Consider the following 18,696-nt stretch of genomic DNA (forward strand, 5'->3'; position numbering starts at 1 on the left):
GTATTACTATGTCATTACTGACCATATTCAATGCCACTGAGCAAAAAGATGAATCCAATAACAACATGTGTACGCTTTTGTTTTTTCTGGAGCGCATCTGTTTGTAGAAAGAAAAAGAATAGTAATCAATATCATACATTTGCCTGGTCACAGTCATCAAAAAACAAGTGAGACATTGAGTCTTATTCATTACAGCTGAACTCCAGGGTGAAACGACCAATTAATGTACTGTATATTAACCATGTATTTTAAATGCAACTGGTACAAGTACCTAAATTTGCCATGGTCTCAAATTCGTTGGACAGTAACCTAGAAGGAGGATTGGAACTGGAGCATGACAAGGGACCTGCTAACAGCAGGACAGAACAGAGCTCATCACTCTGCTGCTGCCACATCACCAATATGATCATTGGCTGGGAACTGTAAGGCGACATCTGCTTTGCTTGACTGCAACGAAAAAAATATTTCACCAAGCTGTCTCTGATGCCAAACTATTTCCATATAAAGTAATTTGCGGTTTTCCCGGAGTCCAGCTTTGAAACCAAAGGAAAATGACAATATAGGTGGAAATGTTATCCACAGCAACCAACTAGTATTTCATTTTTCAATAAAATAAAAAGTGAAACCTTATTGATTAATATTAGCAATATTGTTCTTTTTTTATTCGTCTAGGTTTAATGAATGACTTGGGGTATGAGGGAATAAAGGGGACTTAATTTTGAATATATAAAAACGAATATAAGATCAGCCGTGATACCCTTTCACAGCCCGCACTACCTTTGGCCACCACCAGATGAAGACTCCACTCCAATCCAGCTGGTCGACCACACACTGGCAGATACAAATCTTATATACAAGCTGATGCACTGATTAGAGTTGAGGACCAGCTTAGTAATTACACACCCTTCTAAGGTCCCTCCAGCTATCCCACAGCTTGAACTCCAATGTTAATCACTCTTCCACTGTACCCACACCAGACACACCACAAAAGGTAGCCTGCCACCACCCAACAGTTTATCCGCAGAACGGTCTGCTGGGACACCCCACACACACAGATCTCCGTCTGGCAGATCTGTTACCTTTTACAATCTGCACGCAATCTGCCCACACACAGTGCAATTGCATACAGATTGGCAATGAGCTTGACCGAGCGTTTAAAGGCACTAAAATACAATACAATCTAATCTTCTCCAATCTAATCTCTCCGAAGATATGAGCACGTGCCTAAATACACAGAAGTCACTAATTAATTTTAAGATTTAATTTCCCGAAAGTGGGCAATGCATAAAATATGTACAAAATATAAAAGGTTACAAAAAATACAAGAAGACACACAAATGACTATTCACTATAAAATAAAAAGGGAATAAAAAACAGAGATAAAACTTTTACCAATATCTATCCTGCGACTGGAGCAAGTCAGGGAGAAATAGCAATCCGTTGGTCGATCGAACCAGCTCCATACGAATCGCAAATCCCCCAATGCCCGGGTACTCCATTTATGGGGATATGGACGTAGGCGGGACATTAGTCCTCAGCCAACTGACCATGAGGGCTGCCCCTGTACCTGCCCAAAGGATGTTCTGGGTGCTGACCTGCCCAAGTTCAACCGGACTAAGACTGGCTTGAAACACCAAGTCGGGGATTGGATTTCCTAAACCAGCGCATCGGCCCGATCGCAACAGTACCAATCACCATTCGACTGTCACGATCTAGCGCCACTTAGCCATTTCCTGCATTTTCTTGGCCTTCTACCTAATCCACAAATATGATTTTTAGGTGTCGATGTGGCGCACAGAATGCCCTACAAGAAGGGAGCATGTTCATCTCTCTGCAACTAATATTTTAGCTTTTATGAGAGATTAAACATACCCTTTTGATGTATGTAGACACTTTTAGCTCCCCAGACAGATCAGAGACCTCCTGCTGTCATGAAGCCGAAATGTCTGGAGCCACTTCCTTTAAACCAGTTTCACCAGAAGGTGACAAAACCTTATTTAGCACTGTAGGTGTCACATCCAGGAAGCCGGGCTTTTCGGGTGCTAATTGATGAGCCTCTGTGTCTGAGTACCTCATTTCCCCCAATGACAAGGACTGAATATTAATTTAATCTACTCAAATCTGTACATTTATGTCACATGTACGTTACATCATGTCACATGTATGTTACAGTACCTATTCAAGCAGGGAACACATTCAAACAGTGGAGCCAGAGGTTCATTAGTTCTACAGGCTCGGGGCTCCTAGAGTGTGCCCTGATTGTTTTGTGGGGTTTTTTTTTCATTTAACAAAATATTGTAGTACAGACATCACACACAGCAATGGCCAACATATGACCAAATTGAGGCTCCAACATACAGCAGCAAAGGCATGACACCATCCATAAAGTATTCACCTGAATAATTTGTAAGAGGAAACCTGAGCCAATCTAAAGACCTGTTTTAACAGAATCAAGCACACCAGCTAACTAGGGGTTGGTCACTCCAAACAGCACGGTGTACGTTACCTCCTGCACCCTTTTTGTGGTTTTAAAAAAAAAAAAAAAAAGACACAAAAAAGGGGGAGGAGAGATTGGAAAACGGAACAAGGGACAGGAAAAGGGGAAGCGGAATGTTTTTTTTACAGGCCCCCTTGACACGTATTAATACAGAAAATTACTGTAGGCTACTGTCAGACTTATTTTAGCGTCATGTTCTCGCATGACAACCTATTATAAAAGGCAGATTTCTGGTACACTAATAGTTTCTTTCAAATATAGCATAACAGGTAAGTGAACAGAAGGGTGGGTGAATTTTCAATATTTTCTTGCTGATGATTTATTCAACCCACGCTCATAGTTTAATCTGAACATAAAAAGCTACACTTGTGTGTTGAGAGATACTAGCGTCGGAGGCGAGGGTATGCTATGACACCACAGCTATCAAAGCTGAAGCTAATTGCTATAATATTTATTACAGGTCATTCATACTTTGATAAATGAATACCACGTTTCACTTTTAAATGGGGATATTGAAGATAGAACGATCTGCTTAATGAGTCACTCTGTAGGTTGGCCCAGGTGATACAACATTTCCAAAGATTATTAGCCCTGCATGGACACACTACATGACCTCTAATAAAGGCCAAGATGTAAGAGAAAATGGCAGTGGCTCCCAATTCTATTTAATGATGCAGATCTCAGTTTATCAGCAACCTCTATAATATACAGTGGGTAAGATTAGTATTGAACACATCACCATTTTTCTCAGCAAATAGATTTCTAAAGGTGTATTGACAAGACATTTTCACCAGAAGTCAAGAACAACCCATGTAATCCATACATACAGTCAGGTCCATAAATATTGGGACATTGACACAATTCTAACATTTTTGGCTCTATACACCACCACAATGGATTTGAAATGAAACAAACAAGATGTGCTTTAACTGCAGACGGTCAGCTTTAATTTGAGGGTATTTACATCCAAATCAGGTGAACAGTGTAGGAACTACAACAGTTTGCATATGTGCCTCCCACTTGTTAAGGGACCAAAAGTAATGGGACAATTGGCTTCTCAGCTGTTCCATGGTCAGGTGTGTGTTATTCCCTCATTATCCCAATTACGAGCAGATAAAAGGTCCAGAGTTCATTTCAAGTGTCCTGTTTGCATTTGGAATCTGTTGCTGTCAACTCTCAAGATGAGATCCAAAGAGCTGTCACTATCAGTGAAGTAAGCCATCATTAGGCTGAAAAAACAAAACAAACCCATCAGAGAGATAGCAAAAACATTAGGCGTGGCCAAAACAACTGTTTGGAACATTCTTAAAAAGAAGGAACGCACCGGTGAGCTCAGCAACACCAAAAGACCCGGAAGACCACGGAAAACAACTGTGGTGGATGACCGAAGAATTCTTTCCCTGGTGAAGAAAACACCCTTCACAACAGTTGGCCAGATCAAGAATACTCTCCAGGAGGTAGGTGTATGTGTGTCAAAGTCAACAATCAAGAGAAGACTTCACCAGAGTGAATACAGAGGGTTCACCACAAGATGTAAACCAGCCTCAAAAACAGGAAGGCCAGATTAGAGTTTGCCAAACGACATCTAAAAAAGCCTTCACAGTTCTGGAACAACATCCTATGGACAGATGAGAACAAGATCAACTTGTACCAGAGTGATGGGAAGAGACGAGTATGGAGAAGGAAAGGAACTGCTCATGATCCTAAGCATACCACCTCATCAGTGAAGCATGGTGGTGGTAGTGTCATGGCGTGGGCATGTATGGCTGCCAATGGAACTGGTTCTCTTGTATTTATTGATGATGTGACTGCTGACAAAAGTAGCAGGATGAATTCTGAAGTGTTTCGGGCAATATTATCTGCTCATATTCAGCCAAATGCTTCAGAACTCATTGGACGCCGCTTCACAGTGCAGATGGACAATGACCCAAAGCATACTGCAAAAGCAACCAAAGAGTTTAAGGGAAAGAAGTGGAATGTTATGCAATGGCCCAGTCAATCACCTGACCTGAATCCGATTGAGCATGCATTTCACTTGCTGAAGACAAAACTGAAGGGAAAATGCCCCAAGAACAAGCAGGAACTGAAGACAGTTGCAGTAGAGGCCTGGCAGAGCATCACCAGGGATGAAACCCAGCGTCTGGTGATGTCTATGCGTTCCAGACTTCAGGCTGTAATTGACTGCAAAGGATTTGCAACCAAGTATTAAAAAGTGAAAGTTTGATTTTTTTACGTCATCCTGTGCTGGCCAATGAGGATGGCTGAAAGGCAGTACACAGGAGAAGTCTTCCTGATGACGAAACACGTTGGGTGGAGCTTCGGCATGTGACGTCACCACATTCTGGAGGGACGGCGGCCATATTTTCGGTTTGAAACATTTCACATTCAGTGCTGGTTGTTTTAATGATTGATGCATGTGGATCCTTTATTAAATTGGTCAAAATTTTACTGAATTACTACACTATGAGTTGCTTTTGTTTTAAATCCCTTATTTGATTATCGGATGGGAGTTTTTCCTGCTTTTGAAGATCTTTAAAGAGGAAAACTATTCATCATCTTAAAAGGAGGATTCCTTGTGAAAAAGTACTTGCTTCAGTGATTTCCTATTTACTGCGTATATTGACCAGTGTACGGTCTGAACGTCCGTGTCAAGGATCCGGGTATGACCAGAGATGTGTGGACCGACACAGGGAAATGCAGACTTCAGGTATAGTATAAAACAATACAATTTATTAAAGGCTAAACAATACATAAAAACGCAGTGCAAGGCTAAACGAACACAGTGCAAACAAAACCAAACCTCCAACAGATAACAATATGTACAACACCAAACGTAGTTGTGCAGGCCGGGTCGGTAGCTAATGGGCAGACAAGGTACAAGGAGCAGGCAGGAGAGTGGTCGGGAGTAGCCGAGGTCGGTACAGGCAGAGTTCATGTGGAGTCAGGATCAAAGCAGAGAGTCAAGCAGGCAGGACACAGGATCAGGATACAGGGAACAAGAGAGCAATACACCAAGGCACTGATCACAGGCCTGGTCCTGCTTAAATACACCTCCTGCAATCAGCCTCAGGTGATGGCTTGATTGCAGGAGTGAGATTCTGGCTGCTGAGAGCACCCGCTGGCCAGCCTTGGTACTGCAGCCCACAAGGCAGGTGAGTCCCACCACCATTGGCGAGTCCATTCCTGACAGTACTCCCCCCTCAAGGAGCGGCCTCAGGATGCTCCAAACAGTCCGTAATGGCCCAAATGTTCCACTGCCTGGGTCCGGCAACTGGCTGCACATCCCACTGCCGGAATCAAGCGATTGGCTGGGTCTCCTGCTGATAGGCCTATCTTTTTGCAGGAGACCGCAGGAAGGCAGGTTGCTGGACACAGGATTTCCAGAAGCAGGCTGGGCATCAGGAGCCGGTACGTCAGGCTGGGCAGCAGGAGCCGGCACGTCAGGCTGGGCAGCAGGCAGAGGCACGTCAGGTGGGGCAGCAGGCACCGGGCCATCAGGCGGAGCAGCGGGCCATCAGGCGGAGCAGCGGGCACCGGGCCATCTGGCACGACAGCGGGCACCGGGCCATCTGGCACGACAGCGGGCACCGAGTCATATGGCAGAACAGCGGGCACCGAGTCATCTGGCAGAACAGTGGGCACTGTGAAACCAAGCTCGACAGCGGGCACCGAGTCATCTAGCAGGACTACGGGGCATCAAGCTGGACTACGGACACCGGGGCATCAAGCTGGACTACGGACACCGGGGCATCAAGCTGGACTACGGACACCGGGGCATCAAGCTGGACTACGGATACCGGGCCATCAGGCGAGGCAGCAGGCACCGGGCCATCAGGCGAGGCAGCAGGCACTGGCCATCAGGCGAGGCAGCAGGCACCGGGCCATCAGGCGAGGCAGCAGGCACCGGGCCATCAGGCGAGGCAGCAGGCACCGAGGCAGCAGGCACCGGGCCATCAGGCGAGGCAGCAGGCACCGGGCCATCAGGCGAGGCAGCAGGCACCGGGCCATCAGGCGGGATAGGATCATCGGGCTGGATGGGATCATCAGGCTGGGTAGCGGACACTGGGTCATCAGGCGGGACAACAGAAGGCAGGTTTTCAAACGGCAGGCTGACTGATTTGGATACTGGCAGAATGGTGCTGGTTGGAAAGAATTTTCGCTTCTTCTTAGATTTAGTTACTGAAGCACTGCAAGTAAATGCAGGTCTGTAAACAGAGGAAGCAGCTGAGGACAGAGAAGAGCTGGAGGATGGGACAGGGGAGGGAGCAGCCTCTACAGAGGACTTCTTTAAGGGTTAAAGGCAGGGTAGATGCAGGGAGTGGGAACAGGGGACTGACATGTGGTAGATAGTGTATACTGGGCTGTAACTGGAGGTGCAGTGGAAAATGGAGGAAGAGAGCTTTGAGCAGAGGAATGATTAGAAGCAGGACTGGGTTGTTGAAAGCTGACTGAGGCTGGGTGTAGCAAGTCTGACCAGGACTGTAGTATTGGTTGAACAAAGCTCAGCTTACACAAAGCCTGTCTGACCAAAGACTGCACTGCGTTTATACAATCCACTAGCACGAGCTCTGAGGAAGGGAGTTCGTCTCCCGAAGCGCGTCAGCAAATACACACCAAGGGCACAGCATTGCATCCGCTGTTGTTGCGGACCACTCTGTTTTTTTATTCTCGTTGGTGAGTTGTGAGTATATTTCTGTTTCATTTAATAAATACGTGGGTCTCCACGGTAATGCACGATGAGAGTGCGCCCTTGTCTGTTTTTGTTCACCACTAGCACATGTGGTGAACATGCTGAATAATGCTCCAAGAAACAATCCGGATCATCCTCCAACAACCAGACCAGTGATTCTATTTGATCCGTACTGAATGGTGGGAAAAAGTAATTTCTGCTTTCAGGGGTACTAGATGAAGCCAACTCAGCACAAGCCTGAATCAATGGTTGCACCTCAGAGAACTCCGTGCCCTGATCTACTAGGGAATGAGCGACCCGTATGCACTCTAGCAGCTGATCCCTGGCATACTCCTGCAGAGTCTGATAGGCATATTCTCTGTCATCTAAGACTAGCAGATACAAGTACACAACCTCCTCAGGATGCATCCTTCACAACAACAAGCCAAGATGGCTTCCCTGTGCAGCCACTTCTGGTCAGGCCTGGCCTTGGTGTAATGTCAAGGATCCGTGTATGACCAAAGATGTGTGGACCGACACAGGGAAACGCAGACTTCAGGTATAGTATAAAACAATACAATTTATTAAAGGCTAAACAATACATAAACGCAGTGCAAGGTTAAACATAAACACAGTGCAAACAAAACCAAACCTCCAACAGATAACAATATGTACAGCACCAAACGTAGTTGGGCAGGCCGGGTCGGTAGCTAATGGGCAGACAAGGTACAAGGAGCAGGCAGGAAAGTGGTCAGGAGTAGCCGAGGTCGGTACAGGCAGAGTTCAAGCGGAGTCAGGATCAAAGCAGAGAGTCAAACAGGTAGGATTCAGGATACAGGGCACAAGGGAGCAATACACCAAGGCACTGATCACAGGCCTTGTCCTGCTTAAATACACCTCCTGCAATCAGCCTCAGGTGATGGCTTGATTGCAGGAGTGAGATTCTGGCTGCAGAGAGCACCCGCTGGCCAGCCTTGGTACTGCAGCCCACAAGGCAGGTGAGTCCCACCACCATTGGCGAGTCCATTCCTGACAGTCCGGTAAGGGGCTTATCTATTCAGGTGTTTTGGTGACGGTATATGACGCCCGAATCTTCTTCTGCAACCTGTCTCATTCACTTGAGAATTATTTGGACTTTTATGTTGATATTTTATTAGCTCTGCATTTTTTATTTACACAGGAGACATTGCCAGTGCTGGTGAGGGACAGGACTGTTGCAGAAAGTTGAGTATAAACTGCCTTTAGCCCTGCTTTAAAGCAGAACTAAATCCTTATATCATTTTCAGCCAAGGAAGCTGCCATGTTAGCATCTGTATTTATCTTTAACTGCCATGATGCTGCACATGTGATCAGTTATGACACCAGCCATTTTATGGTTTGACAGTTTGGTTGAGACACAAGAAAATGTGACAGTTACATTCCTAGCACACATAGGGAAAGTAACTGTTTTTGAAACTGTTAAATTGATAGGTTTAGTTCCGCTTTAAGGGCCAATCCACTTTGACTTGCGCTAAAATGTATACACAATGGATGTACATTTCCATCCATTTTAGTCGTGCACGGACATACATTTTGCCATCTGTTGACATGCATTTTAGCTTACGTTAAGGCATATTGCATTTTCACAGGATATCCTGTGCATTGTGTTGACATCTGCTTACATCCACTTATATCCGTCACAATAAAATGCATATATGTTGCATTTTAGCACAACGCAGGGCAACACAGCATTATGTTGTGAATAGGACACACTGGAAATTATGGTTTTACAGATGTCTTTCCACTGATATGCATTTTACAGCTGTGCTAAAACACAGATCAATACATTTAATTGCCCCAAAATTGTTTCCTAAGAGAGTTCGTCCTCATGCACAGTAGACGTTTTTACAGCTGCTATTTTTGGCTTTTGACGTGTTTTTCTACAGCCAGTAAATTCCCCAGCATGTTATCCTAAGTGTCCATCACACAGACTGTAATAAATGTTTTTCGGCAGGGGCGTTTTTTGGCTGGAAAAACCCCCCAGAACTAGTGAGTTTCTAGAGGAGTTTTTTAGTTGTAAAAATGCTCTAACGCTGCAAAAGGTAGTAAAACGCATTAAATTGCGGCAAACCAAGAGTTGTTGGACTTTTTTTTGGCCAAAAAAAACCTAAAACATCCTAAAAAATGCAAATGCAAAAAAACTGTTAAACGCTAATACAAAAATGCTGTTTATATAGCTGTTTAGATAGCTGTTTCTGGCTGCACACATGGATGAGGCAGGTCTCAGCTGCTGCCACGATCAGCTGTGCCTTCCATGTAACCTGCATTGCCTCTGCCTTCCATGTAACCTGCATTGCCTGTGCCTTCCATGTAATATGTCCTGCTGTGCCTTCCATGTAACCTGCATTGTTGTGCCTTCCAAGTAATTTAGACTGTAAGCTCCTTGACCAGGGCCCTCCTATTCCTTCTGTATTGAACTGTATTGTAATAATAATGTACCCTGCTGTGCCTTCCGTGTAACAAGCATTGCTGTGCCTAGCATGTAACGTGCATTGCTGTGCCTTCCATGCAATTTGCATTGGGGATGCAAACTATTTCCAGGGTTCCCCACAATATCAAACTTTTTACCAAGGATTCCCCCAATGTAAAAAGGTTGGTAAACCCTGCATATATTGTACATTGAAGACTCCTCCATTATGCATACTATATTCTACATTGTACAAAAATGTACAAAATCAACTCTATGGCAGTTTTATTTCTTAACCACTTGTTGACCTCGCTAAAGTCAAATGACGGCTACAGCGCGGTCGTCCAGTTCTGGGAGGACGTCATATGATGTCCTCCCAGAACCACGCCCCCAGCGCTGTGATCACTGTGCCCTTCAGATACAGTGAATCACATGACATGGTAAAGGGCCAATCACAGCGGCCTCTTACCACATGATCAGCTGTGTCCAATCACAATGAAAACACACTTGCCAGTTATTGGCAACACTTTCCTCAGGTGTGAGGAGACTACTGCAGATAACTGGCAAGTGTTAAAGGAGACATCTACATTGATAATCAGGGCACTGATCATCAATGACCCGATTATCAATGCAGCCCCAAAAGTGCCCGTCAGTGCTGCCAATCTGTGCCATCTATCATTGCCATTCAGTGCTGCCTATTAGTGCCCATTAGTGCTGCCTCATCAGTGCTGCCTCATCAGTGCCTCCTCATCAATGTCCACCAATGCTGCCTCATCAGTGCCCATCAGTGCTGCCTCAACACATATCAGTGAAGGAGAAAATGCCCATCAGTGCTGCCTCAACACATATCAGTGAAGGAGAAAATGTCCCTGTTTGCTAAATTTTATACTAGAAACTAAGAAAAACTTTATTTTTTTCAAAAATTTTCAGTCTTCTTTTGTTTGTTTAGCAAAAAACAAAAACAAAAACAGTGGTGATTAACTACCACCAAAGAAAGCTCTATTTGTGTGAAACAAATGATTAAAATTTCATATGGGTACAGTGTTGCATGACCACGCAAAGCTGAAAATTGGCCTGGGTACGAAGGGGGTAAAACTGCCAAGTAGGCAAGTGGTTACAAAAGTATTGTTCTGAAGTTTATACATGTTTGTAGGACTCTTATTTATGGTACAGCAACCTAAGCATATTTTATGGGTACAAGAGATCTTTTAGAATCCTAACACCCCTCGCACGAAAACCATGCCCACTCTTCACTTCAGTACACTAAGCACACCACATATTTTTTTATTTAGCAATAAGGCCCAGATTATAATCCTGCACACAGGTCCATTGATTTCATAAATCAACCCTAATAGGAGGGTTTAGTTCCGCTTGACATGTTAGGCATCTATTCAGCATACCTTCATCATTCATCATTTACAAAATATTAGTTATTACATTTGTGTGCCCTAAAATGAAGTTTAGTGTATTTTTTTACAAAAAATGTTTGCTTGATAAACCGTTGCACAAATATTATGTGACATAACAAATTTAAACTACCACCATTTTATTTTTCAGGGATAAAGCTTGGGGCTTTTAAGTAATATCCAGGCCTAAAATGATTTTTTAAACAATTGTGGTTCTGCCAGAGAAAGGGTTAAATCTAGCAACAAATTCTACATGACAGTGACAAATACACACAATTCCCTAAGATTTTAAACTGGTTGCAAAGGCCTTTTAATGATTCATACAGTACCTACAGCATAGCTCCCAACTTTATTTTGAGGGACTGTCCCTGATTTGGAACAAAGTTCCTCTGTTTTATCTTTCAAAAAGTGTTTCACAGTGCCAAATCTTTCATCCAGTTTCTAAATTGTTGCATTTGTAAATTTAAAAAGCCAGTGTAAGGAATACTAGTGGTAAAAAAAAGCACTTGTGGGTTTAACTTGATTAGTGAAGGCAGCGCAACAAACAAAATATATCAATGTGGCATAAAATAACATGCAATAAAATACATGTGCTACAACATATAAATACATTTAAAAAAACAAATCAGTAAATTGCATCAGTAAAAGTCTAATTCATCAAACACATAAAATGCTTCATATAAGTCCACCAAAAGAAATGTTATATAAAATATACACTGCTCAAAAAAATTAAAGGAACACTTTTTAATCAGAGTATAGCATCAAGTCAATTAAACTCCTGGGATATTAATCTGGTTAAGTAGCAGAGGGGGTTGTTAATCAGTTTCAGCTGCTTTGGTGTTAATGAAATTAACAACAGGTGCACTAGATGGGCAACAATGCGACAACCCCTAAAACAGGAATGGTTTTACAGGTGGAGGCCACTGACATTTTTTTCCCCAATTCTCATCTTTTCTGACTGTTTTTTTCTAGTTTTGCATTTGGCTAGGGTCATTGTCACTACTGGTAGCATGAGGCAATACCTGGACCCTACAGAGGTTGCACAGGCAGTCCACCTCCTCCAGGATGGCACATCAATACGTGCCATTGACAGAAGGTTTGTTGTGTCTCCCAAAACAGTCTGAAGAGGATGGAGGAGAATCCAGGGGACAGGCAGTTATTTTGGGAGAGCTTTCCAAGGCCGTAGAAGTTTCTTAACCCATCGGCAGGACCGGTATCTGCTCCTTTGTGCAAGGAGGAACCAGATGAGCACTGCCAGAGCCCTACAAAATGACCTCCAGCAGGCCACCGGTGTGAGTATCTCTGACCAAACAATCAGAAACAGATTTCATGAGGGAGGCCTGATGACCCAACGTCCTCTAGTGGGCCCTGTGCTCACTGCCCAGCACCATAGAGCTCGATTGGTTTTTGCCATTGAACAACAGAATTCACAGGTCTGCCACTGTCGCCCTGTGCTTTTCACAGATGAGAGCAGGTTCACCCTGAGCACATGTGACAGATGTGATAGGGTGTGGAGAAGCCATGGAGAATGTTATCCTGCCTGTAACATCATTCACCTGACCGTTTTGGTGGTGGGTCAGTGATGGTCTGGGGAGGCATATCCATGGAGGGATGCACAGACCTCTACAGGCTAGACAAGGGCACCCGGACTGCCATTAGATATCGGGATGAAATCCTTGGGCCCATTGTCAGACCCTATGCTGCTGCAGTGGGTCCTGGGTTCCTCCTGGTGCATGACAATGCCGGTCCTCATGTGGTAAGTATGCAGGCAGTTACTGGAGGATGAAAGAATTTATTCCATTGAATGACCCTCGCACTCTCCTGACCTAAATTCAATAGAACACCTCTGGGATATCATGTTTCGGTCCATCTGACTACGCCAGGTTGCACTTCAGGCTGTCCAGGAGCTCAGTGATGCCATGGTCTAGATCTGGGAGGAAATACCTCAGGACACCATCCGTTGTATCATTAGGAGCATGTCCCGACGTAGTCAGGCATGCATACAAGTACGTGGGGGCCATACAAACTACTGAATACAATTTTGAGTTGCTGCAATGAAATTTCAGCAAAATGGACTTGCCTGCTGCATAATTTTTTCACTTTGATTTTTGGGGTGTCTTTTGAATTCAGTCCTCTATAGGTTGATAATTTTCATTTCCATAAAACAATGGCGCATCCTTACATTCCTAACACATTACCCAGTCCATGTCAGTATAGATTTCCAGCATGATATTTTTCCCCACTGAGATCTGATATGTTTTCAAAGCGTTCCTTTAATTTTTTGAGCAGTGTAGTTAAATGAAAAGTACTGATCCACTGAATCACCACCTGATCAAATAAGTTTATTTCCACTTTTGCCAAAAAAAAAAAACTTCACTCCAGTGTCACCACATGCTCCAGAGAAAAGCCTCCCCCAATTCAGTGGCCCATCTAAACTTGGTAGGCAATCATGCTTGTGGTGAGTGTCAAACGTAATAAGGCTCCTCAATCAATTAGCCCCTCAGCAATTAAAGGCAACTAAATCAATTGCTCAGTCACAAGGAAAGGCAATCAAAGAGAGCTTGTAGTGTAATACCGCTAAAATCAATTTATTATATAAGCTGTAATGAACTCACATAGTAAAAGTACAAGCATGCCCAACATCCACAATATCCTCAGAAAGTAACGGTATATTGTATAGACAGCGTCTCACCCGATCCTCCTTGCTGCTCACGAGCGGTACGTCACTTCCGTAGGGGAATGTGAGGTGGATGCCTGTTACAAGAATTGTCGTGCAGCCCACTGACGCGTTTCGTCACCTGACTTTATCAAAGGGTTTAACTTTATCAAAGGGTTTAACTAATATTTTTTTATATAACTCTCCTTTTAAGGGGGTGTGTCCTATGCCTACATACTTCTGCTAATACTTGTCCCTCGTTCCCATCCCAAAAAGTTTGGAGGTATGCTACAGGTAAGCCTATAATAAGACTTACCTGTAGGTACAGTAAATATCTCCTAAACATGCGCTGTTTAGGAGATATTTACTCTAGCTGTGCCGGTGATGACACTGGTCATCTCTCAATCGACGGCATGCTTCATACAGGTCACCTTGGCCACATATTTATTAGTCGTGCACCAAGATAGAAATTCTGGTGCCAAAACTAATATCGAAAATTCAGAATGCAAGTGGCCGAAAACCGAAACTGAATTGTCTGCGTATGTAGTGGTGGGGAGGCTCAAATGTATTTTTATTTTTAACTTGTGTATTTTTATTTTTTATAACTTATGATTTAATTGCTATCACATCGGGGACCAATAGTCCCCAATGTGATAGCATATGAGTGACAGGTCCTCTTTGTAGTGGGGAGGGGGTGGGGCAGTGTGTGAAAGGAGGGGGCAGGAGAAGAGCAGTGTATATAGTGAGGGAGCAGTGTAATCATTCAGGCTCCCTCACTGGCTGTTCCTATATGTCATTGCTGGTTTTAAATGTGATTACCAGCTTTTTTCCCCTTCATCATAGCCGCTAAAGGAAATAAGAGAAGGGGGGGTGTCACCAGTGACCTTACTCAGTAACCCCGCCCCTTACTTTCCTTTAGTGGAGGGGAGAATGACAGCTCCTTTTCAGAGCTATAGTGAACGGGAAAAAAAGCGAGTAATTCGATTTAAGAACCGGCAGTGATGTCGTGATGTGCAAAATGTCGATAGGGCTATTTTCGGCTGATATGTTTCGGCCGCTGAAATTTCGGTGCATCTCTAATATTTACCTTTATTATACCTTTTCCAAAATCACATTACAGACAAACCATTAAGTGAAGCCACCAGGGACCAAAATAATATGTTTTTCTAAACTGATCCTAGGAGACTTAGCATGTTTCAGCAGATTACAATTGCAACAAAAACAGATAGCCATAAAAAAGACTGAGGTTACAACCCTTTGACTCTTAATTTAACAGTTTGGCTGGAGTTCTGCTTTAACCACTTCCCTACCGCGCTATAGCCGAATGACAGCTATACCCTGACCCTTTGCAAAAAATGCACTGGGTGAACTTAGGGTAAGGCTGGTTTCACACTGTTGTGCTGCAGTTTGGCTGTATGCAGGTACCCACTGTTTCCTATTGACTTTCAGTTAGATTATGTGTTTTTGGTGCGTTTTATGAAAGCGTTCTCCAAAGTCTTGCATGCTGCAGAAAGGGGCCCTAACTAGAAAAAAACTAATGGGGTTTTGAATGCTGCATCTCTGGAGTGCTTTTAGAAAATACACAATCTAATAAATTAGTGGGGAACTGCGGGTAAGTCATCGGTCACACCGCTGCGATTTGTGTGCAATTTTAGCGCAATTTCAGTAGATTGTATTGCTACTTGTGAAGAGTTTCAACGATTTCTTGCAATTTGCAGTGCGATTTCCATTATATTCTATGTATGTGAAATCGCAAAAAAACTGCAGGTAAAAGTAATGCAAGAACTACTTTAAAAAAAAAAAAAAAAAAAAAAAAATATTGCATGCTAGTGGAAAAGTCCACCTTTGGAACATGTAACTTGTTCCCATAGCCGCACCCACGCCCACCCCCCTCTCCCTCTGATCGATAGTACAGGGAGAAGTCTTCCCGTACTGTCAGATATAAATACAGCGCGGCCACACGGGCCTCTGTCCAGTCAGCCACGTCATTCATTCATGGACTTCCGTGAATGAATGAACTACAAGTCTTGGCAGCCTTAGCAGCTGTAGGCTTGTAGTTTTCCATGAACTACCGCAGTACTGTGGAGCACCGTGGCAGCTCATTGAAGCGTCCTGTCAGTATATCTGCTTGACTGTACATCCCGTACAGCAAGCAGATATTCTGACAGGTCTGCAGGAGACCTGCATGGCATCAGTAATCTACTGATCGCTGGTGCAATGCTTCCCAGGCTACTTTGGACAAAAATCAAAAATGCACATTTTTTTACCTGTGCATTATTTTTGTCCAAAAGGTGAACTTATCCTTTAAGTCACTGACATTCATTAGATGTGATTTCAATACGCAAATCACACTGGTATGACTGGGCACCTAATGGCACAAAAGCTGCAGGTACTCCTGCACTGCGGCCAAACCGCAGTTCAGCAGTGTGACATTGGTCTAAATATACAAGTTTTGAAACTTTGAAGAGAAAAAAAAAAACATTCACTCCTGTTTCATGACAGTGCTGGTGACACTGATTTCCTAGTACAAACCACACACCCATAGGAAAATGAATCCAATACATGATCTAACTGGGTGTGCAAAGCGATAAAAGCCATAGCAACCAGACATCAGTTTCGTTCTGTAAGGTCAGCAAATTCAGGTTGTTCTGCACACCGCCATCTGAAATTTCAGCAGACACACACGTCTACCATGCACCCGTAATCACACTAATCCTGTTTCATGGTTGTTTAGTAGGGCACATTTTTCAATCTCTATTTTCTACAAAAAAAAAATCATTCCGGGTAAGATAAGATGTGCCTGTATACAGAAGTGGAACACATTCAGAATTCAGATGGGGTCATGGATAAAGAGGATTGTAGCTGAGAGCAGCCAAAAGAAAGTACATTCCATCTTACTGTCATTATCTGCCTGGGGATCCATGTGTTCTGCCTCCATTAATAGGATATTTTATTATTCTTTCTCATCTTCAATAATAGCTCGATGCCTCCAGCCTCTTCTACAGTACATGCAGCCTTAGCACAAGCAATACTTGTCACTGTTTATTAGCCCACTAATATATGACAGATCGTGCACAGCGTGCCTGCTGCCCTCTCATCACACCATGTAAACAATCCCTGCACTGTCTTGTCTGCTCCATCTGATCCCAGGATCATGCTGGCTCCTCCCATTTCCCTGCTGCCCTATGCTCTCAAGTGCTCACTGTTTGAGCAACGACAACTTTATTAGGCGTGTGACAAAGACACGAAGGAGACATAATTGGTGCAGCTGCCCAGGGATGGCCACATCTGAATGCACACTAAATACAAATGTGTAGCAGACTGATGTGTCTCCAAACTCAGAGCTTCTTGTGTCAAAAATTGAGTGGTAAAGTTTGTGTGCTGCCTGTGGGAATCAATTTGCTTCCAGCAAAAATCTTTCATCCACATTTGCATGCATTTGATGCACGTTTACTTGCAGTTTTCTATCCGTGTTTATCCTGTGAAGTTGTTTCTTCTTTTTGTGGATTTTTTGGGTGCACTGCATTGCCGTGTGTTTTTTACATGCATTTGCATGTGTTTTTGTGCATTTGCAGTGTGGAGAAATGCAGCATGCTGTACATTTTTTGCACTGTAATGGTGTGAACTGTGCCCATAGGATAGCCTGGATTTTGGGTTGTTTGGGGTGCTCAACATGTGATCCTCGGAACCCTCTGATGTGGCCCTCAACCTAAAACAATGCAGCAGTTTTGGTATGCTTTCAGAAAGTGCACCACATCCACGAGATTTAATAGAAGTATAGCACTACCCCCTTAGGAGTTGCTGATGTTTGGGGTCCCCAATAGTCCTGCACAGCTAGGCAACATGCATTTTCTTTAACACTTGCACACTGGAGACAGTAAACAGTCCGTGAGTGTGTTTTTTATGTTTTATTAAGGGTATTGAACTTGGCTAGGGTAAGGGGTGTATGGGATGCCCAAGGAACAGTAAAATGAGGACAACTTCATGCCAACATGTACAAGTCCAAGGATAGACCTTCCATCTCTCTAGCCTTTCCTGGCGTACCACCCCAGACCCTACATGACTCCTCTTATCATCCAGCTATATAGAGGAAATCCCTAGGAAAGGGGATCCAGTGGCTGTTACCTGAAAGGGTTAACAGTCCTGGTATGGAGCTAGTAAGGTTTCCCACCAGAATGCCCTCTGCCCCGTGTCTGGCCCAGGGGGTGCAAGATTGCTCAGTCCTTTCCTGTGAGCTGGTTGGGTTGGTGGCTGCCCTCAGGCCTTCTGCTGGGCTAGCTCCTTCCCCAGCTCCACAGATGGTCCTCCCTCTGGGGACCGGTGGGGATGACTGATCCTCCTTTCCAGGTCCCAGCCTGTAGGTAGGCTCCTTCCCACTAGGCCCCCCTCACAGGCTCCTGTATCTCAGCCTCTCACTTCATCTTCCACATGTACTATCCTGCTGCTGAGCAGGCTCAATCACACTTAAAGGCTGCCCTGGCCCCATGCCAAGCCTCCTGCTTGGGGATTTTCCAGAGTCCTCTAAGTGTGCAGGCCAGCCCCTCCTCACCGCACGTCTTCTAGAATTTTCTCCAAGTTTCTTGAGCAGGGGGAGGTATCAGGGAAGTGATCTGCAGAGCCTCTCAGCCCTGATACTCGCTCACTAAAAAACAAAAATGTAACTAGCTCCCCCTGGCTATCTAGAGGGGCACTACAGAAGTATATGACAAAGTGCAGCTATCCTGCAAGAAAGCCACGGGTGCACTGTGCTGCACCCGAACTGCAGGTAAACCATGGCACATCAGTGTGAAAGCAGCCTTATAGGGGGCTCAAGACAGTAAGGGCTCATTTACATTTGCGATTTGGGGGTATTTGGTTTTTACCACACTCTCCCAAACACTGGTGTAGCATTAGGGGTGGCATGTTTATTATTGATGGACAAGTTTTATCTAGCTAACTAATGCCATGGTCTCTTCAGAGGTGGTCTTCAGGTGAATGCAGTAGGCATAACTGTATATTGGGTGCCAAGTGTAAGGGTAGGTG

General features: G+C 44.2%; 1 protein-coding gene across 1 annotated transcript in view; it reads right to left on the minus strand.

The window, feature by feature from the left end:
* Positions 1–16,844, minus strand: part of LOC149456109 (major facilitator superfamily domain-containing protein 8-like) — an 85,466-nt gene extending 68,622 nt beyond the window's left edge. The window contains exons 1-2 of the mRNA XM_089685501.1: positions 16,573–16,844; positions 23–97 (exon numbers count right to left, since the gene is read on the minus strand). Coding sequence (XP_089541627.1) covers positions 23–97; positions 16,573–16,612 — 115 coding nt within the window. The 5' untranslated portion in view covers positions 16,613–16,844. The remainder of the gene's footprint in view (positions 1–22; positions 98–16,572) is intronic.
* Between the last annotated feature and the right edge of the window lie 1,852 nt (positions 16,845–18,696).

Source organism: Staurois parvus, unplaced genomic scaffold (assembly GCF_062004578.1).
Source record: "Staurois parvus isolate SC_StPar_1 unplaced genomic scaffold, SC_StPar_1.0 ptg000376l, whole genome shotgun sequence".
NCBI lineage: Eukaryota > Metazoa > Chordata > Amphibia > Anura > Ranidae > Staurois > Staurois parvus.